Source organism: Bombus fervidus, chromosome 2 (assembly GCF_041682495.2).
Source record: "Bombus fervidus isolate BK054 chromosome 2, iyBomFerv1, whole genome shotgun sequence".
NCBI classification, from domain to species: Eukaryota; Metazoa; Arthropoda; class Insecta; order Hymenoptera; family Apidae; genus Bombus; species Bombus fervidus.
This window is the reverse complement of record NC_091518.1, coordinates 19,029,011-19,055,431: the sequence shown is the minus strand read 5'-3', so window position 1 is coordinate 19,055,431 and position 26,421 is coordinate 19,029,011. Positions and strand designations below refer to the sequence as shown.

Genomic DNA, 26,421 nt, shown 5'->3' with positions numbered 1-26,421 from the left:
TTGAACGATATTCCACGATGAAGCAAGCAAGTCGTACAACTGAATTTCGCAGTTAAAATTGTAATATTTCTCTTCCGATAATATTGGATTTGGCAACTAAGTGATTACGGATTTTGTCATTACTACCTACTGAAAAAATCCGCAATCATTTAATTGCCAAGCCAATATTACTCTATTGTGACATATTTCTGTTTTGCATTGGATTTCTCAATTAAATTTTTTAGAAAAATACGACTTGATTTAGATAGTACTTTTTTGTGTTACCGATCAGTAGATCGTCACAATTCGCATCTTAAGAATTATTGTTCTTCGCGCTAACATCATCCAGCAGCTAACATCATCCAAAGTGAATCTCAGGGTGAATTTTCCTTGCAAGGAAAGGACACAGGTTTCCTGCGAAAATATCGAATTATCGGTGCCAGTGGGGTAACATTTGCTGAAAAACACGGCAACAGGCTAGCGCAAAGGTTACGGTTAGCCTGTGGGTGTCGGTTATACCGCGCTAATGTCAAAGTCGATCGAGGCGTTAGCCAGAGCGAATTGTTATTGCACGCGCGATACTTTTCCGCTTGCTCACTCGTTGCCTCTTAACGAGCACAATTTATACGGCCGTTCATTATAGTTATTCAATAATTGACGGTTCGCATTGTGCTCGTGCCGGATTCCGGGGTCAAACCCGAGTGAGCGCCAACTTTAATTGCGCCGAGTCAGCGCACGCCAATAAGGATTCTTTTCGTTGGCTTTGAATACATAACGAAAGCACGGCCGCTTACGATTTTCAGATAACAGGCCGTGTCGGCTGCGTGAACGCGTAAATCAGCCTGTATGCGAATTCCTGTTTCTTCGGGGATAATAGGGTTTCGTTGATGAAGTAAAGAACGTTTTAAAGGGAGACGCGATATTGTGGAATATTATTACACGTTGCTGTTTCTCGTTCATACTGCTGGATGTGTTTACCACGAACTCGTAGCTTTTGTGGAAATGATATTCTATTAATTATCAGTGTATTTAGTAGAGTAACTGGTTGTCGTTTCTCGTTCGTTGCAATATCTGTTTGTATTATTGTAAAATTCGTTTCATGCACATAATCTGAAGCAAAATTATCATTCCGTATAGATAATTAATCTATTTCGCTTTTCTATGCGATATATGTTTAACCATAGACAAATTTTCTTTGATAAAAAGCATAATCAGTCTACATTCATGAGAAGGATAGGCTGTGATCGCGGCAGAATGTGTTTTTGTTACAGTGTCTCGATTTTATTGGTAAAAGCTATTCGGTATCGTTTGTTTTATACTACTTTACTGTTAGTGTGTTACTATGTATTAAATACAAATGGATTATTTATAAAAAGTTACATGAAAATGGTTTAAAAATTGATTCTTATACAATAGTACAACATACCCAGCAATAACTTCGAGAAATATAACATGCAGTATAATACAAATATCACGAATATATAATATTACATTGTAAGAATATGCGATAGATAGCGTGAACAAAATATATCAACTTATATCTTCTTCAAGAACAACGAAAATATTCCAACGAAACAATTCTTGTCCCTAGACGAAGCAAAAAGTAACCATATAAGCGACAAAATTACAGGATCTCAAGATATCATACAATAATCTACAACCACGAGAATCCTAAATAATAAGACGGTACAAGCACATAAAGAATCTGTTTAAACGTTTGTCATATTTACCAGAGAATGTATCTAGCTCACATACTAGAAACTGTAATCCTAATCCACCCTAGATACAAAGCCATAACAGACACACCCTGCAGCTCGTGTACGAAACTGCAACTGAACGAAAGGGCTAATAATGTTTGGCACGGCGCGATGGCTACACGTGCAAGTCGGACGAAACGCGAATTACCGTTGTACCGCGTAACACCCTCGCGAACATTATCGTCTCCTTGCCTCGTAGACTTGTTTATGGCTGACCGTACCGCGTGGCTAATGGGCATCCTATTAGTCGCTGCTGAACCTAGAAAAATCCTCTGGCGGCCCTCTAATGCGCCTCCGCTCTAATAGAATAATTCTCCTGCCGCATTAGTCAGTCCGCGACTCTAATCACGATTGCGGAACGCGCGCGGTGGCTACGGGTGAACCGGACGAGAAAAAAGGGCCAAGTAGGGGAGGCAGGAACGCGAAGATAGAGCGCGGTATGATAATAATTGAATTAAGTGAACGTCGCTTAATGACACTCGTTACATTACCGATGGCCGGGTCGCAAGAAAGCACCAACGCAATCGCGATCTCACGTGTAATACGACGTACAAGCTGCCGACGAAGACGATGCATTTTACATTAGCGGCATCGCACAGTATTCTGAAAAGGATATCAGATCGTGAAAAACTTGTAATTTTCATTATTTTATGGTACTTAGTTCTTGGCGTCTTTGGATTCTTGTATTATAAAGGATCCTTAATTAGTCTGTTTTTTTTTGGCTATGAAAGTTATTCAAGCAAAGTAACGTGTACATACACTGGCTCACGAAAATATTTCACCGCTTGCTATAGAGAAGCTTTATGTCCATATCGTAGATTAACCATATCGAAGATTATAACAACGTCTGTAAAAAGAAATCTGAGATACTCCAACTCTCCACACTCCATACTCTTCGCACGAACTCTATTCACGAAACGTGTGTTGATTATTCTAAAAGTTCGAAATTAATACTCGTATACGCGGGTCTCTTAGTAGTTTGTGTGTTGGACATTTTTTACCGCGTTCTGAATGGTTATTTATTCTATTGTAATATCTATATGAATTTCTAGATTGGTTTCAAAGTTTGCGAATGTAATCATGGCGAATGTGTCTTATTACTATGATGCTAATGAAATTTCATTAACGCATATCTATGATATATATATATAAATTTTCTACGATAAGCGTTCAAATACTTGTAGAATCTTTTTATGAATACGAAGGTTGTAACCTCTGTATTCATTTTCATATTGCTTTCAATTTCGCCGACATAATCACCACAGTCGTATCGTATTGCAATTGCTAACGAAATTTCAAAATATTTTATATAACACACGCGATACACGCATAGAAGTCTTTTAAGAGAAGAGTTCGAATACGTACACTTTTGTAAGCCAATGTACCTGTGCCATTTAAGTCGATGGAATTCCACAAAATTTCAAGCGTGTACGAGTCGCGTCGATGATTAAGGGTCGTTAATTGAATTAACCGCAGGACTTGTCAGTCGAAAACATCATGGCCTGTTCCACAGGACGGTTAATCGCTTGACAATCCGTTGTAACGCACGCTGCCCGATGATAAAGGCGCTGTGAAGGAACGTAATTTCCTGGCTGCTCGCTTTTGTGTTAATTGCGAGCCATCCAGCGGCCAGGTATAGCAGGTTTGTTTTTCCTTTGAATAACAAGTTTTCTACCGACCAGAACGCAATTATCTGCCAAGTCGCCGCCACCACTGGCGAAACTTACGACCGAGCTTTCCCATTCCAGCCACTTGATCGAGCGACCAACCATTTGCAAGTTAATTTGTAAACGTTCACGGTGCGGTTGCGTCGGAGCCAGTGACATTTTTCTTCCTACGAAAATACTGATTTTTAGATCATTGAAGTATCGTTGAACTTAAATATTCTTGGAAGTTTGATTTAAGGGAATCGAAAATAGCGAGATCTAGGAAATGTATTTTAGCGTGGAAATGTTAAAACTTCGAAGACGATTAGGAGCTTGAATTCGAAAACGTTAAAGTTTCGAAATTATGACGACTTTCGATCTAATTTTATCTTAGGAATTCAAAATTACTAAGATTCTGCGATTGCTGAGGAATTATACTGCGAATTTAAAGACTAAATTCTTGATAATAGTGGATACTTGAACAATTGAAGTTTGAGATTATTAAGAATGTAATATTATTAGGAACTGAAGTTTTAAGATTGCGAATAGAAAAGTTTAGATCTATTTTTTAAAAAGTGAATATATTTTTATTTCGTTAATGAAAGCATAGGTTTGTTGGTTTATAAATAGGTCAGGTTTTCTTCAATATCTGGTTAGGATTAGATTTATTATATGTAATAAATATACCTTAATATGCTGGAACTGACGATCGACAAAGGGTCTTATTAAAGGTGGTCGATAAAGGATCTTAATTAAATAGTAGGCCTGTTTGACATAACATTATAATTATGATACAGGGACGCGATAAAGTTTAAGAATGTAATTAAACGATTCTTTCACGATAACTTTGCATCGATTTTATTATTCCCGTAGGCGCTTTTCATAGGTTTCCCTTCTCACACGTATTCTCAGCTTTCTTTCTTTACTCTTTTATTCCTGGTCCTATCTTCTTGTTTGTATGGTCTTATCGCTTTTCCAATCTTGTACCGGAGATGATAAACATAGTGATAGTAGGATTCTTCGAAATTATCATTTTTCGGCTTGTACGACTGATTAATGAAACTAAATGATTTCTTGTTATTCAGATCATAAGATTATTACAATGTATAATTTCTCTGCTCCTTGTACGACGTAGGTTCCCATAACTGGGAAGTTTTAAACAACGTATATACTGTATACTTAAATTTATAAAAGTGTATCTTTCAAATGAAGTCTTCGAATGAAAAGATGGAGATAAATAAAGATGACTATATCCAGCGTATTTTTGTTTCTTGTTTACAAGGATGAAAGATAAAATATAAATATTTTATTTATATACAGTAGGTATATTCTACTTATAGAAAAGTACTTTCCACTTGAGTTTCAAAAAATCTGTTCAAACAATAATATCGACGTATGCTTTCGCGAATCATTTCTCATTTCTACTGTTTCCTTAAAATTTATTCGCTTGAATATTTCCAATAATGTGAAAATTGTATTTCACTCTTAATTCGATGTCAATTCTAAAGTGATACGATCAGAAGAAATAATTTTATCAATATTAAAAGACATTAAATGAAATTATATCACGGCCGTATAAGTTAATATAATATTTCCTTAAAATTTCGTTACTTCCAACTAAATTAAATTCTTATTCAACTAAAATATAAGAAAGCGGCATAAATTCCTATAAATTAATTTTCATTCCTATTCTTGCTTCCTTGAAATTTATTCGCAACTGAATACTTCCAATTAATAACGTTTAATTAATAATACGATAATATTAAACGAGTATTTTAAATTGTCATACGAAACAATTATCATTTCAACTACTTTTATAACGTTTAATCATAAATGAACACATCGATTCCGCTCGTATACACGTTCAACGATTCTACCCCGTGTTATCGCACACTTTTGCTCTTCCTTTGCGTCGTATGCTTCTTCTACTTTACTCGAAAACTAAACTTTACTCAAGGATAACAGGATGTACTTGGCGGAGGAGCAATAAAGGCCAATGAGAGGCCGCGAGGCACAATAAAAATGCTAATTCACAGCTTAACGCGCGTCATGTTTGTTTAACGAGAACGTTGAAAGTTTCGCGACCGGCAAATCGGCCAGGTTGCGGCAACGATCAAAATGGTTGAGAAAATGTGTCAGAGAAACGATGGTAGAAATTGAAGCGACGCCACAGACGAATATTTTTGTCGATCGATTAACATCGGAGCTGATGTGCAATCAACAACGGTATGCCTGTCTAATCAAGCGATTTGTATTGCCGTGAGTTGTATGAACTCGTGATACGCATACTACCTTCTATAGGGTGTCATGGATATAGATACAATGAAACCATTGAACAATTTGTAGAATAATTTGTGTATATTTGTGTTAATTCGAAGGAATATTCGTGTTTTTTTGTTAACATATTATTTTTATAAGTAGTTCAGTAAAATTGATAGATCTGATAGAAAGAAATTGGAAGAATCAGATCTTAACGCGGGAATTTTTCTAAAGTAAAATGTAAAACAAAAGAAATTTTAATGCTTCCAATTTATTAAAGTAATAATTAAATTATTCATTAAAACAATTCATTACGGAAGTAAGATGAATGAAAAAATCTAATTTTACTAAACTTCGTAACACGAAGTCTATACGCTAATTAGACAATTGAAACAAAAATGCTATAATAAAACGCGTGTCTACTTTGAACTCATTAAAAATGGGCGTTTCTCTCTTTAAAAGTGCTTCTACCTTTATCAACAGAAATTGCTTTATTTCTTTTTTTTTTTTTTTTTTTTTAAGAATGAAACCGGTTTTTTTGATATAGCGTCTCTAAACGATACTCGAAGAACAACATTACGGTTTACAAAATTCTTATCTTAATTTTCATCTGAAATAGACTATCGACTTATTTCCTATTTAAAATATCATTTCTCACGGAAAGAAATAATCATAAGAAATAATCTTTCAATAAATTAAAACGACAAGATCAGAAATTTTCAAAGAGTCGCTATAAACGAATAAATTACTTATATCCAGCACACCCAATACATTTTTCTTTCCATAGATACATACGATTCGCGAATATCTTTTAATCAACGATTAAAACAATCGAATTAGTATCAATTAAATTGATCGGTCGCAAGAAAGGAATCAATTTCAGCGAACGAAATTGCCCGTGTTGGTTACACGTGACTGTCGTTCTGCAGACGATGCGATGGATTGCATCACACTCTATCGCGGCGTTCGTGATGCAACCTAAAATGATCGATTGTTCAGGAAGATCGAGGACTTGACATTTTGCTTCACAAGATCCGTCTCATGGACCACCCGGTAGACACTCGAGGCGTTTGCACCTAAGATGCCGGCTTGTTGACCGAGAGGTATAGCGGTATACACGCGTGTGCGTGGTTGATTTTACGCGTAGAACAATATATGTGGACAATTAGCGGGCGTACGAACACGAAGAGAGCCACGCCGGGAGAAAACGAATTGGTTATACGGTTGTCTGGGTGGGAATAATGGAGTCTTAAGCTTTGCTTGGTAGACGATCGAGATAACTAATTGGGTTACTTTGACTCGTCTTCTTCGCTGGCCTTAATATTGAAATTAATATAGTGTGTAATTAAATCATAGAGAAAAGTTTCTGGTCGAATGGTAGGATTGAAATGTGAATTGAAGATAAATTGCTGATGGAGGAAGTTTTCAAGTACATACATTGATTATATCAACTGATAAATGTAAACTAATCGTTACATATATTTGGATCTTTGGTATTATTCGCATGATCGAATATAATATTTCTTTCGTATTAAACAAATTTATTTTAGCTATTTTATAAATATCGACATTATGTAGGAACATAAAATCTGGAATAAAAACGTGATAGTTTCGTTCAATGTTTTGACTTGTTTTTCAATCTTCCTTGCAAAGGATCATTCGCAAGCTTTCCATTGATCGATGTTCCAGTAATCGATCGTTCCATTAACCGAACTTATAGCATAATAATTATTCTCGATTGTGTAAGAATTACGCCACAGTCGCGGAAAAGAATCTGGTAATTAAAATATCAGATAATATCTGGATTTAGGAATTTGTACGATTGCTTGTTTTGCTAGGATAAAATACTATGTATAGCAACGAATAGTGTTCGAACGTAATGTACTACGCTGATAAGCTAATCAATTACTTTGGAGAATTTAATCACATGTATGCTCTTTCTTCTATCTAAATACAATTATCTTAATTAATGTTTTGTAGAAAATACGTATGTTAAATGTTTAGACATTCTCGTATGTCAGGGCCTACTAACGAGTAATTATAGACGGTTCATTGAATCGAAACATTTTGTGCAAACTGTTCAAACTTAAAAATTCTTTATATACCAAATAATAATTAGATGTATTTTTAATATAAAATTAGTATACAACGTGAATAGTCATCTCAAACGTACATTAAACGTTACAAATGGCCTCATTGAATATCTTATTAACAAAATGAGTTATTAACTTGTTTAATTATTTTTGTAATCTCTGCCAAACATATATTTGGGCTTGTAGATACTTTGTAATTTCTCCGTACATTTTCAGATTGGTTTTTAATTTTACCAATATAATCGCAACTCGTAACGATCGTGTCTCATTACAATCTAAATGAAATTTCAACGTGTTTTATATAACATACGCCATATATGTACACAAATATTCTACGATAAGTGTACAAATACTTTCGTGAGCCAGTGTAATGCAATTTGAAGGTTCATCGTCGCGTTAATAAAACGCAGTTCGAGCAGCTTAGGGTGACGCAGGAGAACCTATGAATCAGTCCTGACCGCATAGCCGCAGCGTTTCACGTGCGCGCGTGGTCAGAGGAGGCAGAGCGACTCCACGTTCGGTTTCCTCCTCTGCACGAGTCGTCGCATGCGTGAAATCAGGGTGCGGCCACGTGTTGACTCCCTGCCCCTGTGTGTTCTGCCTATTTTGCGTTTCTTCGCGTCTTTCCCTCGGCCTACTCCTCGTCATCGGTCTTCTGTCGTTTTTCTGCCGGTTTCTGCCGCCCTCATCGTCTATCCTCACCCTCTAGTCTGTCCATTTAGCAAATTGATTCCATAATACTACCCGCATCGCGGCTTCTGGCTAACGTGATGCTTTAAATGCTGTGTTACCGGCACACGCGTGTTATACGATGAGCATCAAATAAATTTCACGTAGTCTGCGATAAAAGGGGAATATCGTCAGGAATGAGTCAAAGAAATTTTATTATAGCGATTTTGATAAGACGGATAGATAGATATCGGCTTTTTTGTTTTTTAAATTTCCTCTTATCAGTTCGAAATAATTTTGCTGTAATTGGTCGTGAGATATTAATTATTACTACGATTTTGTTTTAGTTTTATAGGAAATTTGAAATTGCAAATATGTACATAATGCATTAACATAATATACAAAGATATATAAAATATTGAAACTATAGTACTTACGATATCCACTGGGTGAAATAAACATCTACTTAAATTCCATTTGATTGTTTAGAAATTCAAATTTCTAAAAAAATCTACAGTATATTAATTACGGTAGAAGTGCATTTATTGGGACGAAATTTTAGTTAATTAGATTTTAGTTAATTCTAAACTCATTCTTTGAGACGTATTTTTTCTTTGTAAAAGAAATGTCTTTATTTTAAAATAATATATCTTAAATAGTTCGTTTCGATACATTATCCTGTATTTTGTTTCTCTTCTTTCTGCCTAATTGTTAACTTGTGAAGGAATACAAAATCTAAAATGAACTTCTGTCCACTGAATCTACTTATCTGAACGTAAAATCGCAATACGTTCGGCCTATGAATTAAAACTTAAAAGTAACACAGAGATCAGTGAATTCTTATTCCTGTATGAACTATAATTATAAAGATATACACTTGTTTAATGGATGATTAGTTGTTTAATCTTTATATTTAATGGCAAGTTGAGTAACACGTTTTAATTCTCGAAATATATATCCTGTATATATAGGAAATATTAATTATTAACGTTAACATGTTACGTTACTTTTAGTCAGAATTTCTTTAATCGAAGAATTAAAAATTAATTATTGGGAATTGGATTTATGATAATTGCGTCATTTAGTAAATTCTGGAAAGATAGAGTTGAAATGACAAATCTCTGAGTAAATAAATTATTACGTCAAAGATATTGACAATCCAAGTAACAAGTACCCAAACGCGTTTCCCTGTTGACAACTTGGCAAACATGATCGGCAGATTTTTATCAACGTTTCAATATTTTATTTAATATCGATCATAACAGAATTCTGATATAATCATTTTGAGGGGAAAAAACGGATTAGGTTGTAATGTAAAACTGATAAAACAGGATACGAAGTTTCAAAAAACACGAAGCTGAAGTAGTTTGATTTATGAAGTGAGTTGCAGAATTTTTATGTCGAAGAAAGATTAGTTAATTATATAGAAATTACGAAATATATCTGAAATGTACTGATATTCGGTAAAAGGAACATAAATCGTAAACTATTCAAAAGTGATAGGAAACTTGATATCTAATTAATTAAATTCATAATGAATAAAATATAAGTTAAAATTGTAACTATACCAATTTTGGTTACAACGGTTAATTTTATTTCATTTTTTACTCTATAATTTACATAATAAAAAGAAGTTACTTACTTTTATCGTATGAAATGAATAATGCAAATTAAAATGAAATATCTTAGAATTCAGTAATTTAGAACCTAACAGTACCACTTGAAGATTAACCAATAAATAAAATACATTGCACATCACTGGAGAATAACCATCTCATTTAACTATTAGACAGGCACACAGTAAGCAATTCTTCTAAAACTATTTCCACGAATAATCTTCGTTCAAAAGCTGGTTAGAAAAGTTCCAATACGAGTTTCAAAATATCCACGTTCAAATGTTTTACTTCCTAGACACCACCAGTTATCGATAGACTACGTATATTTATGCAAATTCATATTCCTATAAAGAAGAGAATGCAACTTAAGCAGAAGTTTATTTTATATACATTCGTGTATTTTTGTGCTCTCTCTTTGCACTTTCAGATTCCTCATAAACGCAAAAAATTCCGCGCTTTAAACCTTTCTAAACCTTTTTAATCGTCTCCTGCGATAGGAATATTCCGCACGAATGGAAAAATGATGTGAAAATCAGTGAATAAGAAAAACGTGTCGCGTGAGTCGAAGGAGAAAAGGGAAGGTTGATAAAGAGGTGAACGCGAAGCGATTTCGTAATTAGCCGAAGCGACGGGCCACGGTGATTTCGTTCGAAAGGGCCCAGCCTCGCCGCGTTTCCCGGCGCACGCGTGAATCGTTAACTCGATCGATGGCGTAATTAAGCGACGATTAACGAATTATGGGGAAGCAGGCCCCGTTCTTTCGTGACAGAGCCCGAAGATTAATGGTAACGTGTACGCAGCGGGTAAATGTTCGTTTAGTTCGAAACGTGCAGACACGGTGCGTACAAAGTTGTACGCGCGAGCACGAAACCAACGACGAACTGCGCCTCGTTGAATCACGTACGGTATCGATTTAATATCTGTGTTTGGTAACGATCCTGGATGTGAGATTAAAAAGAATATCCGGTGTTTGCGTCAGGATCATAAAAATCGATCGACGATGTAATATAGGCGTGATGTTTACTTGTTACTTTCAAAGGTGAAACATTTTTATTTATTTTTTATTCAACGTTTTGGCGTACGTTTTACCGTTCTATGACTCCCTGGACTGCACTATGATTTTTGCATTTAATTTCATCCAAATTCAGCGATGGCATTTTTTATTCTCTTTTTTTTTTTAGTGGGAATATTTCGCTGGCATCGAAAAGCTATCCGGAAAAAAGCCAATTATTTGAATTGGTAATCGTAATGATTGTTAAGGGACTTTGATCATTTCAGATTTAGAAAAGAAACAAATGTTATAACTATTTGATTAAAAAATACACTTGGCACTTGTATATCTACCGCAGACCCCTATTTTTATAACAAGCCTCTCAATTAATGTTGCTAGTCCTTATTTGCTTGTTTCAGCTCTTTTAGCTCACAGTTTTCTGATTAATTTTAGATTATTGTGAAAGAGATAACGCATTGCAATGTTTAGAAAATTGTTAAGATTTCTTAGATTTCCTTAAATGTAGAAGTTGTTTTGAGCTCTGTAGAGAATTCAGAGAATCTGGCCCGATCTTTAGACATTTATGAAAATTTGTATAAGATTGAAAAAGTTAGAATAAGTTGGACTGTACGCGAGTAATTTGAAAGATAGCAGTGATTAAAATGATGAAGCACCAACATCAAAAAGATTTACGACACTGATCCTACATTAACTCACCACGCAAACCCATTTATTTTCAAATTAGCGACATACATATTATTTCCGAAACGAACGGTACACTTTCCCCAAATGTTAGCGTTCTTCGAAACAAATTATTATGTTAATCGTCCTTTACTAGATTTAGACCCAATCCGAATAATCTGAACTTTCTAATTCTCTGAATAAGCGTTCTTCGCCTAGTATTAAATCAGAATGTAAGAAATATTAAAATCCATATACGTAATTATACCAACTATATGAAATATTATTATATTTGAACAATATTTAAATATTATATTCAAACAACGAACAACATTGTATTATGTCTCTTTCCACCAACGATACTTTCGTAATAAGACATTTTCTTTCTTAATTTTTGAATTAATTATATAATAAACAATTAATCATACAAATTTGATCGTAATCGACGATATGACGTGTACTGTAGAAAATTAGATTTTATTACAAGCCATTGAATCTTTCGCAACAGGAAAATATTCTTAATATTTATCTACGATTACCGAGATTTTCATCTGAAATTCTATATTTCCTTAATAATTTTTTCCGATAGGATGCAATTATACAGTCGTTTTGTTAAAACTGTATCTCTGAAATTAACCTACACATTGATACAGAAATTTAAGGATAGCTAAAAATGTTTCGATCATCGTTTTTATATTATTTATTTAAAATTATTTTTAAATATTACATATTATTTGAAATACTTGTATCTCACGTTTAAACGGTGTAACGTGATTATTCTCGCGTAGAACAACAATCGGTGTGTCCTGTCGTTAAATGTCGTTAATATGGAATTTAAAATGACATTTGGTATATATATTTCGAGCTGTTTAAAAAAAATAGTCTTCGTGGCTATTACGCAATTATATCTATATATTGCAAATTACAGAATTAAACACTATGCTTATTCTCTTCAACGTCTCAGATTCCTTATCGTAAATTCGAAACTGCATTAGAGTGGATGACCCTGTTGCCATGAAATTCGTACAATCTCTTGGCGAACGACAGACGAGATGGCTGAAAAATATATTTTTCGAGGAAGACGTGGAAACGATGCGGGATAAACAGGCCGTCATTCACAAGACTAACGAAATTCTACGTTGTGTCGCCAGAGAAACCAGTTCGTTCGTGCTTACATGCGTGGCTGATAGAGGCGCCCACATGCTTTCCTGCGATTTCGTGTGGGTGATCGTGCGTGCGAATCAGTTTCAATGCTTTACGCGTGAAATTTATTGCAAATCATCGTGCGTGCCGTTAGGATCGATTAGAATTTTTGCGTGCGAGATATGCTTCGAAGCTCGAGAACCGAAACCTGAAATTTTACTTACATTTATTACAGCGAAGCTGGTTTCGTGAAATGAAATCGATTTCGAACCATCTCTAACTAAGGGGAAATGTGAGCTCTGTATATTTCTTTGTCTGTCTATTTTTTAGTTATGAGAAATTTTATTAAAAATTGCTTTGATATACAGATAGTGGCAAGCATATAAATAACGAAATACTTGTAGATTCAATTAATTGCATTATGAACAAATTTATTTCAATTTTTCTTCTATTATGTATGATTTAATGATATATGCCTGTTACTCTGAAGCGCTTCTCGAAAAGAAGAGATAACCATAAATGGACAAAACTCTTTACAGTTCTTTATTTGATATCATCTTCTCTATTTGATCTATTTAAATAACGAAGATACTTCGATCTGTTACGTATCGAACGCCCACATCCTATGAATATAGAACAACTTCCAAATTTTGACTTCGAGTAATTATGTTGATAAAACCATCGCACCTTATCTCGCTATCGGTACAGGCTGACGTTCGTAAAGTTGACTCATGACGATCTGTATATAGACCGACGCAAACGTCGTTCCTTCTTTTATTGTTAAATAAAAATTAAAGATTTCTGTATTCCAATATATAAAACTAATAATTACAAATTAATAATGTTGAATTTGTACGAGTGTGTGAATGTACGACGAAGAAAAGCACACGTAGGTAGAAATGATATAGGTAAAACAGAAAAGAAGAGATATAACACAGTGACCGTTGGTTTTTTTTACGCAAGATATTCATTTCTGCGTATAATTCTCATGTTATTAGCAATTTTGCTGATTCTGCCTGCGATTCGTGTCGACGAAGTAGACACAGTGGGACAGCCACGTCATCGTTTAGAAACGAACATCATTAATACCTCTGGGCACTTGTAGAACATTTTAACACGATACGTTCACGTTTGAATCTGATTAATTCCGAACATCAATCGTCGTAGCAATTAACACGACCTGTTAATAACGGGAGACATTCTTAAGCCTCGAAAGAAATTTTAAGAAAGTCCCATCAGCGCTTATAAAAATAGCTTGGAATAATAATCAGATAGTGGGGACGCGAATTATGCGTGCTCGAAACAGTGTTCAACGTTACACACGTGACATATAGGAAATATTTTTTCTACGATTCTACGCCCATCTAACAAACGGGACACGTGTTTCGTTGAACATTAGCATAAAATGATTTATGAATTTATCTTTAATACTTTCGTGTTTACGAGCGTCGTTAGAGCCATCCATCGTTTCATTATGTGTCACCGAGCCTCGGTTACGTAATCGGAAACACGATCCACGTTTCTAGGAATTTTATTTCAGTAAATTCATTGTAATATAATTGTAATGTATCAACGTCCGCGTGAGTTTACTTTCCAAACATTTTTATTCCTGATTTCTCTTCCGAACGTACCACTGGATGTCTCATTCTTATTCTATTCCATAACCAGCGCCATTTCGACCTATCTAAATCTTGAAAACCTTACGGCTGGAATATGATTTCTTATATTGTTAGATTCTACCTTTAATATTTTATATCTATCTTTATTATCTTATATAAGATACTGAATAACCGTTGACTTCTCGAAACTTCGAAAGGTATTAAGACTCAAAATATCATGAGACTGAAGATTCGAGATTCTTCGATACTCTAAAGATTTTAAGTATCAAATCGCATTGAAAATTACTCGAACTTTCGTTGTATCGTACAATTTTCTATTCGATGCCCATCACTATATATTTTTTCATTTTCACTTCCAATCTCCTCCAATTTTAAAAACTTCTGACACATTTTCCCTGGCAATGGGATTCCACTGTTGAAATTCAATTTACATATATCGAACTTTCTAGCAAGTGTTGCAAGTACGATAATAAGTAATTAATAGAAGGAACGATGCATAAGTAGTTAATTCCCTAACGACGACTCGTTTTTCTTTCATGTAAGCTCGTAGACCGATCCTTTAATTGCTTCTCGTAATAATATTTCACTGTCTAGTTTTGCTGTCTTTAGGTTCTATAACCGCTGTGTAATTAAATGCACGAGCGGCTATCATTCGTGACACCTGCTCCCGCTGAATTTTATATTTTCTTATTCAATCTGTATGGTATTATTAAATTATTAAATTATATTATATATGTATATCGTCGTCAACCATCAAGCGGGTGAAGCCTCAAGTTTTTTACCTCGTTGTTGTGGTTACACGGCTAGCTTGTACTTTGTATTTACTGTACAACTATCTTCGTATATGTAAAGGATATGAGTGAAGTAGTTTTTGAAGGCGAGGTTTTAGTGAATTAATGGTAGTAATAAATAGTACTACATAGTTGGTAACTTTTTGCGAAGTTTTTGATGCTAAGATGTTAATTCGTTACTAATCTTAATGATGTAGCGAAATATCTAATGGTATAGTAAGCTTCAGCAACTTTCAAACAAGATACTTTGACACGAAGTCCTACATCAATTTATTTCAATAATATTTAATTTAATTTAATAATAATTTAAACTAATGCTTCAAAAATATTAAATAGACAGATACGTAGCTTAGAGATCACATAATGTCAAAATTAATTAGTTACAGGATCAATATCAATTTTTATTATTAATTTTAATATGACATATTTGTTACTTCTCGAAACTATTGTATTATAATACCGATGCTCTGGTGATTGTTAGTTTATAATTATACGCTTCAGGTTCAGCAACTTTCAACAAGATACTTTGACACAAAGTCCTACATCAATTTATTTCAATAATATTTAATTTAATAATAATTGAAACTAATACTTCAAAAATATTAAATAGATAGATACGTAACTTAGAGATCACATAATGTCAAAATTAATTAGTTACAGGATCAATATCAATTTTTATTATTAATTTTAATATGACATATTTGTTACTTCTCGAAACTATTGTATTATAATACCGATGCTCTGGTGATTTTTAGTTTATAATTATACGCTTCACTTGTCGAAATTATTTCGAAATTATACAGATATTTCCAACAGAAAGAACTTAATGTTTACACTAAATGGAACACACTGTACACACACTGCGTTGCGAAACACCGTATCTATTTTAGTAGCATTAGTAAATAAAGCATGGACCGTACCCATTTTAGTATCATTACACACACGGCTTGTTTCACAATATTGCAACGTCTAACCTTTTATCTCGGCAAATAAATTACAGATTTGTGGTCATTTGTATCGTACACTCTTGTCTGCGTTCTAGTTATCATTATTACTATTGCTGTCGTAGGAGTAGGAGTTCTTTAACCCGGCAACTTGATTGAAATATTTAATAAATAAGGACTGGCGGAATTGTGTACGCTATCCGAACTGGCTGAACGATGGCATATAATAGACGTGCATGCTCGTCTGTGTACGATAACATCAATGTCTTCGAGTTCATAAGAGAGTATCATAACGGAGGATTTTTAGGATGAACAGCTAACAATAAAACCATATATCGGATATATCTCACTAACAACTGCAATGTCAGTATTCTAAATTAAACTTGCTACTTTACATGATTTATATTTAATTAATATTTTAGATCTTTTATAACTTATAATTTTTCCCTTTATAATCCCATATATAATTCCCTTTCACTCTTTTATATTTTGAAAAGATGCATATTTGAAGCAATTTGCTCTTTATCATTTGTAAAAATTTTATTGTTCATTAGATTATGGTTAGAGAGGTTTCCATTCGATTTTTATTCGATTGCATACAGTTCGTTGATCGAATATCCTCAAACTACACTCTGCATTTTACCCTATCATTGCATCACAGATAACGCTGGAGAGTTTGAATTATAAATTATCGAATTTTGCAGTACCCATTCTTCACCTTAGTTTATATTCTATCGTATATTTTACGTATTCCATATAACTAGTGTCTACGACATCCATCACGTAAGATGTTAAAATACAAAAATGAAAATTAAATACCGTAAAATTAGTCGATCTAATAGATTAACTGAAATCTAAATCACATTGCCCCGGTCTAATTCAAATATAATTTAACAATAGCAAAGTTGATAGATAGGAGAAACTACCAGAACAAACGTTTCGTTAAAAAATGTAGCAGTATGAAACGATCCATTCTATACATATTTATCAAGGATACATGTCAACTAATCTATCAGATAAAAATATTTAACAAATACTTGTCGCACAATGGTCTTCGTTAAGAGATGATCAAACAGGCGGTGGCGAGGTGATGATTCATGGAAACGCAACGAATAAATTAATGAGCCATCGAGGTGCGATCGTTAGTGGCATTCGCGTTGCGTTTTCCTCGGTCGCGATACTCGTTTGTAAATTACTCTCGCAGAATATAAATGTTTACAGCAGACTGAGAAATATGTTGAGAGTTAAGAGGTGTTTATTAGATGTTTCATCGTGGGAGGCGATTCTTATTTAAATCGAAATTACATTTAACTAATAAGCCGGTCTTTAATAGACAAAAAGGCAGGGAAAAGGGAAAATTATCATTCGTTTATACGACGATAATTTTCAATCGATAAAACTAATTTCAATAGCGTGCTGGAGAATCGCAAAGACCTCGAAAAATGGTTATTCACTCGGTTTCGTTCTCCAGACGCATTTTACGATCGGTATATTCCTCTTATAATTAATTCTCGACTTTTTTAATTAATGGCCATGTAAAAATCTCGATTTCAATTTTACCTTTCTTGTTATTTAATTATAGATTCATCGATGCTATAAAATCGATCGAATAACAGGATAACCGGACGAATTTCAATTACGAACATTGAAAATTATAGGCGTTGAAGTCGTTACGCGGAAAGATTGAATTTAATGAACGGTCCAAGAATCCTCCGAATAATTATATACCATTTAATCAAATTCTTCCTTATGTGCTGAAATTTTTCTTCGAACCTCGTTACTCCCTTGCTCGTGTAACTTTTTCTACACGGTACTTCCGTTAAATTCTTGAATCTTTACATTTTCGAATATTTTCGAGATTTCAAATTATTAAATATCTAAGCTTCTCGATTCTTAAATCTTCGAACACTTTGCGCGTGTAAATTCCACAATCGATTAGTATAATTCTTCGTGTAATTTCAATTACTTTCAGAAAATTTTAAAAGCAGCCTTGATATATTAAAAGAAGCCTATCGTTGCTTATCGTTACCTTCTTCATTTTCTTCTTTCTCAACCCGTTGAACGAGAAGGACGTGTTAATTTATTCATTCATATAGCACGTATAGTAGTTTCTTTATTGAAAAATTCTCAATTCTTTTACGTTATTTCGTTTCTCTTCAGAGTAATTTCTGCGAGGATTCAAGCCAACCCAATTGAAATTTATTTCTCTGTATTAACTTCTAATTTCACGCTTATAACAATTTTCTACTTAGGAAATAATCTTATTAGAATATGTTAAACTTGTCACATTTTTCCAATAACCTGGACAGAGTTGTATTTTTCTAACGTTAAAAAATATCTCAAGCTCAAACGAATCGCGAGAAACTTTCTATTGGTATGCGTGAATTCTCGTCTCAATTTCATATTAAACATCTTAAAACGTTACAAGTCCCTTTCGTTTGCTAAAACGAGAATAAGATTAAAACATGCTAATTTTAACTTCTCATTGAAATAACTAAATGTCGTATTAATCATCCATGTCTCACTTAAAATAAAATAAAAATCCTACGAAGAAAATGATCAAAATCAACAGAACCTGATTTTATGTAGTATAAGAAACAACTTATCTTAAGAAAAAAAAAAAAAAGAAAAAAAAAAGAAGAAAAGAAAAAGAATACGGTTTCGTTGAGAAAATTTGTAAACCGTCCGTGGGTCTTGGTATTTAAAACGAATGTGATTTCACCGAGAGCCACGTGGGCGATTGATCGATTCGAGGATCGAAGAGATCTATTGGTTACGTGGCCACGCGAAAGGCCACCGGTGAATTGCTTCGTATAAATTGTTAATTATACGGAACCGCGGCGGCTTGTAAAGATCGCGTGGGAGCATTTTGTGGCTGGACCGGTTTTGGGCGATGGTAATTAATTTTCACACTCCGTTTCTAATTGAAAAGGATCCAAAGCCCCTACCTAGGAGACGGCAGCGTTTGTTTGCTGGAAGCGTAACTCCGTAGTCGATAATTGAAAACGGGTGATCGTGTTTTAAAAAGGCTGCAAGCGAAAGTGCGTGCTGCGTTTTCGTTTATTATCGTTACATTTGTTGATTTATCGTTTTAGCGGTCAATTTCCAACGACTTAACGACCCTATCTCGTTTGTTAATGCCGTTCGATTTGTGAACGTTTGTTAATAGTCGTAAATTTTCCAATGGGAGCGGATTAAGAAACATACTTGAAGGGTTATTTAGTTAGCGGAGTTAGTGAATGCAATTTGATCTTTACGGTACACAAGTAGTTTAGTGAGCTACCATTTGAATACTGATTTATGTGTAAATTTGTTTAATTCTGAGAAAATTATTATTTGTATAGTTGGAAGCTTTTTAACGAAGAATTAATATGTTTTATGAGAGATGGAATTTATTTTAACAAAGAGTCCGTATACAATACAATTTAAACGATACTACTATAAAGATACTATACGTTCCGTTTTATGTTTTCGTTTGTTATTATTTCTAACCGTAATTCGTTTCTATTTGATACATTCATAATGTCATCGTTTACGTTTTAATAAAATTCTAACATAATCATATCGAAATAATTTTTTCATTTAGCGTACTAAAACTCACGAACGATCCATACAGCTTATTGGATTAAATCAATGCCGTAAATTCATAACAAAAATTTTGCTTAGTCCATTATTGCTTTCGATCTTCCAGCTAAATGTAATGTTTCATTACCCCCAAGAAGGTTAATTACGAAAAAATATAACTGCTATAAAATGTACTGGCACGTTCCATTGCTTTCCAACGAAGCGTTTCCTTTCTATCTGCCTCTGCACATTTCATCTGTACCGTATCAAACATATCTGTAGTCATATAAAATGTATGTAACGTAAGTAATTAATATACAGATACTATAATAAATACAACAATGCGCGAATATTTTTTATATCCATCGAATATCATAAAATTTCCATAGAAGATGTTGAAATTTCTGTACGACCATCAACGCCACTAACATTCCATACGTAATCAATCTTCCGGTATTAAGTCATCGCGAGCAACAACGAGCATAACGCGAGATGAATCTCGACAAAACATCCTATTTACGAGGCCATAACCAATAAAGTATGCTGCAGGGGTCACGGGCAGCTGTAATAAATATGTTCACGCAGCGTCTTGTTCGAGTGGCGGAAAGGGGATAGAGCAGGCGAGAAATATCGAGCAGAGGCTCGAGTGGCTCGGAGAGATCGCGTGGCCAGGCAACATCAATTTCGAGGGTGATTCTCGCCGCTGTCGGAAGAGCCTCGAAAATTTCGAATGGCCGCGTAATCGAGGAACCTCCTGGTGCACGAAGCTGAACGGAGGAGGATACTTCCAGTCCTTCCTTCTCCGACTCCCTTTCGCTGCACACTTTACCTTCCTTTCTCTTTTTTCCTTGTTTCTCGCGATAATAATACCACACGTTCCTCCTTGGCAATAATATCGATGCTCTCGTGTATATACCTTCGCAAGAATGTTGTTGCGGTTTTGCGAAAGAAAGGGCAAGAAGCATGGTTTTTTATGTAACGAAGGCTCCTACGAGAACTATAGTTAAGAATGTGGTTTCGACCAGCTTGATTCTTTTTGCGTTCACATCTATTGCAAGTCGTCTATTTCTACTCGCAATGTCTCATTTGAACCTCTACGAAGCGAAAGATCAACAACCTCGCTTCTTATAAAGTTACTCGCTTCGCATCATTCAGGTATCATTGTTGGTGTCCAACATCTGATAAAAGAAAACTTATTTCTGTAAATTTATTTACCTTAAAGAAGAAGCATAAGTAATTGTAAATTGCGAAGAAGGTATTGAAAAGTAATCTTTACGATTATCGTTGTTCTATGTGGTTTAATTTATGGAGTAGATAGACATGACTTGTGCGTAGCTTGATCAATCTCTCTAACGATCTCTCTATCGTATAAAAGATATACGTTGCTATTATCATAGATGGATTCTTCGCCTTTGTTTCGCTGGAGATTAGGCTAAGAAAGGTACCGGAAAATAAATGTTAATTTAGAGATTCAACATCCATTGTGAAACTTTATAGCAATAATTTTTAATAATTGAAATTAAAATATGACTTTGACTGTACTTTACGAGCTTTCTCAATAATTGTACAATGGTATATGTAATTGTACTTATGCTCTATTTGTACTTATCGCTAGTGTAGGGAAGATGTCAAATTGGATTGGTTGTGTCGTTTCTTATATACGAACTTTTTACTGTTTAGAGTTAAAACCGTAGGAGGATATCACGTGTAAGCCCCACTGCTATAGAAATTTCGACTAAAGATATACGTACAGACCTAGTGGCACATTTATCCTAGAGAAATCTTCTCAAATTGCTTGTCTCTAGCTGTCTCTATTTTCTGGAATATAGTCCTATGCATTATTATAGTAATATAGTATCCAGACTATAGTAGTTACAATGTATAAAAATATATTTTATATTTTAAGTTAATTAAGGATTAAAATATTATATATAATACATATTGGTAAATTTGTTTGTGTTAATTCTTCAATGACGTGGTGAGCGTAGCTTCTATTGAGTTGGCAACTAAGTGATTGCGGATTTTGTCATTAGGTGGTATTGAAAAAATTTGCAATCACTTAGTTGCCAGCCGAATACTTCTACCAGTTATTCATTCGTCATTAATTCGTACATTTTGATAAAATTCATATACCGTTATCAGAAATCCGTTAAAATGTTGGAATATTTCATAATAAATTATTAACTATGTTAGGTAATGTATAACATTATCTCGAAATACTACTAAATTCAACTAAAACTTCCATTTCGACTGTTTTCTATTATATAATAACAGTTAAAAATATAGGTTTTATATTCCGAAATATTACAAGCAAAGAAGAACAGCTTCCAAATTTCTACTTCCAAGTACGTCTATTTTTTCAAGAATTTCGCGTAAAAACTTTCCGTATTTATACACTCTTAGTTATCACCTATCCACTGTAAATTATCGACGGATTCCTCGTATTTACAACTTCCATAACTCTTCCAAATTTTTTACAATAACATCCAATCCTTTCGAGTCGCTCTAACAGTAACTTTTACATGAAACAATAAAGAACGTATTTCGTTATTCTAATAGCGTCCCATTAATGAACCTCGCAAGAAGCAAACTCGCTCGACCGCTTACATAACGCTAATTACGTTATCCAACGTACGTACATACGTTGTACGGGGTTGTACGTAGAGAAGAGTTTAGCATAGTCCATAGCGGTTTCGCCATCGACGGATGCAACTTGACGCATTCCTGTTCATTATCTAATTTGCCGATCGTTTACAGGCTCACGTGCCCCGAGCCCTATTTCGTCAGCGAGGGTCTCTACGCTGCTCTCGAGGAGTTGGAAAACACGCGCGAGGTTACCCTACACGTGATGACCATCGGCAGCTTCATCGAGGATCCGACGAAGGTAAGTCGTCCATCGTTACGTAAACCTTTTCTTTTTGCTTCGAACGAGTAGCAATCGCGTCCATCGTGCTGGATTCGCGATGAATCGTTCCATTCTTTACGCGTGTTCGCGTTACCAAATCGAACGATGCCTTTGGAATGATAACGATGAAAGAGATTGCGTTCTCGCAGTTGGTTCATCGTGAGGTTTGCATTCCGTGAAATTTCATGCAAGGTTGCAGATGTAGAGGATTTTGTAATTCGTGCCAATAACTTTTTCGTGAGTTCGTTAGAATATGATTTGTATTTTTGGATCATGTTACCAACTAAATTTCCGTAGAATACCGTATCTTGTGGTTATATCTATGTTATACAGTAGTTGGATTTCTACTTCCTCCAGATATCAGAAAATAGAAAAACTGGAAGAATTAGATTTATTCAGAGAATCGATCGAAATAGAAGATAGAAAGTCACTCAGTGTAGATATACGTATTTCCATAAGTACGCTCGTTAATTCTTACAAGTCACCCCCGTGCAATTACTTCAAACAATTCCTCCAACTATTAATCTTTACTTTCAATTAATCGTCATCATCCTATCAAGCAACCTGCGTAATAACTATAAAAAGATTGAATGGGAAACAAAAAGCAAACAACGTTGTAATTATCGGAGAATCTTTCGAAATCAAAGAAGATACGTACTCGAGAAACTACCTTTCCTGGGGTTTGGTTCTCTTTCTAGCGGTCGGTGCGCGGCGCAATAGAAGCCAGATACTCGAATAAATAAAAACACGGCTAATTGCAAACGCGGCGAATGCCGGCTCATCCGTCGATCCTTCGTTATCTGACGTGAGCACCGATTAAAATTACGTACGACTGTGCAGAGAACCGTACGTCGGTCTCGCGCGCTGCCTGCCCTATCTTCCTCGGCCCTCTTCTCGGGTCGCTAATTAAATGCAACGGCTAATTAGATAACTGATAAAAGGTTATGGCGATCCGCGAGCCGCACTATGTACTTTTGGCCCCACTTACGTACTCTCTCTAGCCTCTATCTTCTCATTCTTTCTTTCTATCTTACTCTTTTATTTCATTCTCTTATTCGCTTTAGATAGTCGCTACTTTTTATATTATTCTTCTGCCTGTTAGATACGTTATCTTGTACTTTCACTTCTTATTCCACTTGGTCAAAGTTGTTTATTTTGTACCTTTCTTCCCTTTGTTCTGCCACTTCTGCTTCTTCCTCCGCTTCGTCTTCTTCCTCGTCCACTTCTCCTCAGGCCCTTCACTTCGAGTTCCTGTATTCTTACTTCTTTTAATTCCTTCACCGTGCATGTTAAGTTGTTGCTTTTGTTTCGTTGCCTCCTCTTAGCTGTTGCATCGGTCGCTTTTTGCCATGCTTTCGCTTTCTTCTTTCACCTCCGCGTATTTTTACGCCGGGTTTTGCTCGTTCGTTTTTCACATTCTGCGGTCTTTCCATGTTTTTTCTTTCCTTCCCTGTGGCTCCTTGCCCTCTCCACGCGTTTCGTTCCCGTCTGCAGCTCTTTTTTCTCTTATGCTTAATCGCGTAATGGACGCAAGAAGTCAACTATTAGGTTTCAGGAGTATTTCATTATTTTTGAATAATTTCCGCACGAATAATTTCGAATACAACGTTTGTTAGAAATTACGACTGCCGGTAATTTTCCAATTGGAAGCTGCAAATGATTTTATGTTTTTGCATAAATATATATTCCATATTTAAATTGTGAAAATTCTTTTTCGGTTGTCTCATACTCCTGGTCGTTCTTGGCTACTTCGCATGTTCTTTGTGAACCCCTTCTCAGAGAGAAGTCTGTCTTCTTGTATTTGCTTCCTCTTTTATTTCCATGATTTCTTTTCTATCTGTTTGTTTTTCTATACTTTTATTATTTAGGTGATCAATTTTGTGCGCTCTTCCTACGATTCCATTCGCGTTCTCTTAATGAATTTTTTCTCGTTCTTTTCTTTTGCAATTGAACCGTCCATTTCCTTCTCTTGCGCTTCTCTTGCACTTCTCTTGCTGACAGAAATAGATTCGCTAATTTACGTTTCCTTTCCCCAATTTACGGTTGCTCTTTGTATCTTTACATTTTTATTGCACTCGCCTTTTGCTACCAGTTTATCTTCTCCTTGCGATTTTATTTTGCAACTTGTTATGTAGTATTTCTCTTTTATGTTCCCTATCCCCATTTTCTCTCCGATCTTTCTGTTTCTCCCTTTTCTATAGAATTTGTCTTTCTCTTCAAAGATAGAACTTTTTTAATTTCGTTTCTTTAGCGATGTTTCTTCTCGTTCTTTGTTCTATTATTCCTTTATTTTCCTCTTTAGTTTCTCTTTTGTACAATTATCCACTATCATCTTCAATTCAGAAATTCAAATAGCTAAAGGATTTCAGTGTAAAAAGATTGAATGCGAGTTTTTAATTACAGTGGATGTAAATCCTATGCAAAATATAAAGAAAGAAGTCACAAACGCTGGAATAATTTATTTTAGCTTGTAGCGCTATTTTGAAATAAAGCTACAATTGTAAACGCCAACTACATTACGATCGAAAAGGATTTTATTAAAAATCTCGGTAATTTATTTTTTCAATGATCTTGAAATATATTGTCAAGAACAACATTCTGGTCAATTGTTCCCTATAGGTATCACCCAGCTATAGTTTCTGACGTATGTAGAGGCTTCTGGTTCGACGACAGTATGATTGTAATAATCGAATAGTCGCTTTCTTCGATGTCATAGTTCAAGCGTTTCCAATTTTGAATAACGCTGAGATAACATAAAGCTTAATACGAAACGCGTCTGTCTTATTGTGTAACACCTTAAATTATCTCACAGTAGCGCGAGGTAGCCGAATAATTATCCTATTCGAACTTATCCCATTGATGTTTCTTTCCTACACGAGTTAAAAATGATTATCGAAAATGAAAAAAAGTCGAAAATGACGTAGATTGAACCGAAGATTGTTGCGAATATCTCGAAGAGCAAAACCAATCGACGTTGACACGTGCAGGGAAAAGTTGTACAGAATGTTAGCACCGAGAACATATTTTAAGATCATTGAGATCGGTGAGGTTGCCGCTCTATAAATAATTATTAAAATCTCCTTTTATGCTACCCATGTCATCTATCAGTTTCTTAATTACTTCAGTTTTGTGTCTTCCGCACATTCGACTTTATTCATCCACACTTTTCACCAAGTTTCTCTACTTCCTGCACGTCCTTCACCGTCTCTTCTTCTTCTTCGAATCTTCAATTCAATTCTCTTTTTTCTTTTTCTTCTTCTTTTTCACCTCTTTGCTTGAACTAGCTACTCGCGTTCATTCCGCTTCGAAATTCGAAACTCGGCTCGAATTCCAGCGTCGATGAGGTATCCGCGACCTTGAGGCTTTACAGGCTTCGCTTTGGATAGCAACGTAGGAAGGGCAGCTAAGTGGAAATCTAATTAATGCGTTTTTACCAGGAACGAAGTACTACGTGGAGCACCGTTCCGGGAACTCGGCTGGTATATGTGCTTTAGGTGACAGAACATAGTCACGTTATCGTTAATCTCGTGCTGTATAACAGGGGCCGACAGGGCAACGATCCTACCTCGCGGTGGTTCCCTGGCAAACATTCGATGACACGTGCTGTTGCATCGTAATTGTGTTATACTTGTGCTCGATTGAGAGAAATTTGTGCTAGTCGATCGATAAAACTGTAGTTTCTGGATAACAGAATTGGAAATTAGGCATATCTTTGGGGAAAATCGACTGATGGCTCGAGAATGTGAAATTTTGAAATTAATGTT

At 34.9% G+C, this 26,421-nt stretch overlaps 1 protein-coding gene across 1 annotated transcript in view; it reads left to right on the top strand.

Moving 5' to 3' along the window:
* Mesr6 (misexpression suppressor of ras 6) overlaps window positions 1–26,421 on the top strand; it is a 470,406-nt gene that overhangs the window by 29,533 nt on the left and 414,452 nt on the right. Inside the window, exon 2 of the mRNA XM_072022516.1 lies at window positions 22,510–22,636. Within this exon, the coding sequence (XP_071878617.1) occupies window positions 22,510–22,636 (127 nt within the window). The remainder of the gene's footprint in view (window positions 1–22,509; window positions 22,637–26,421) is intronic.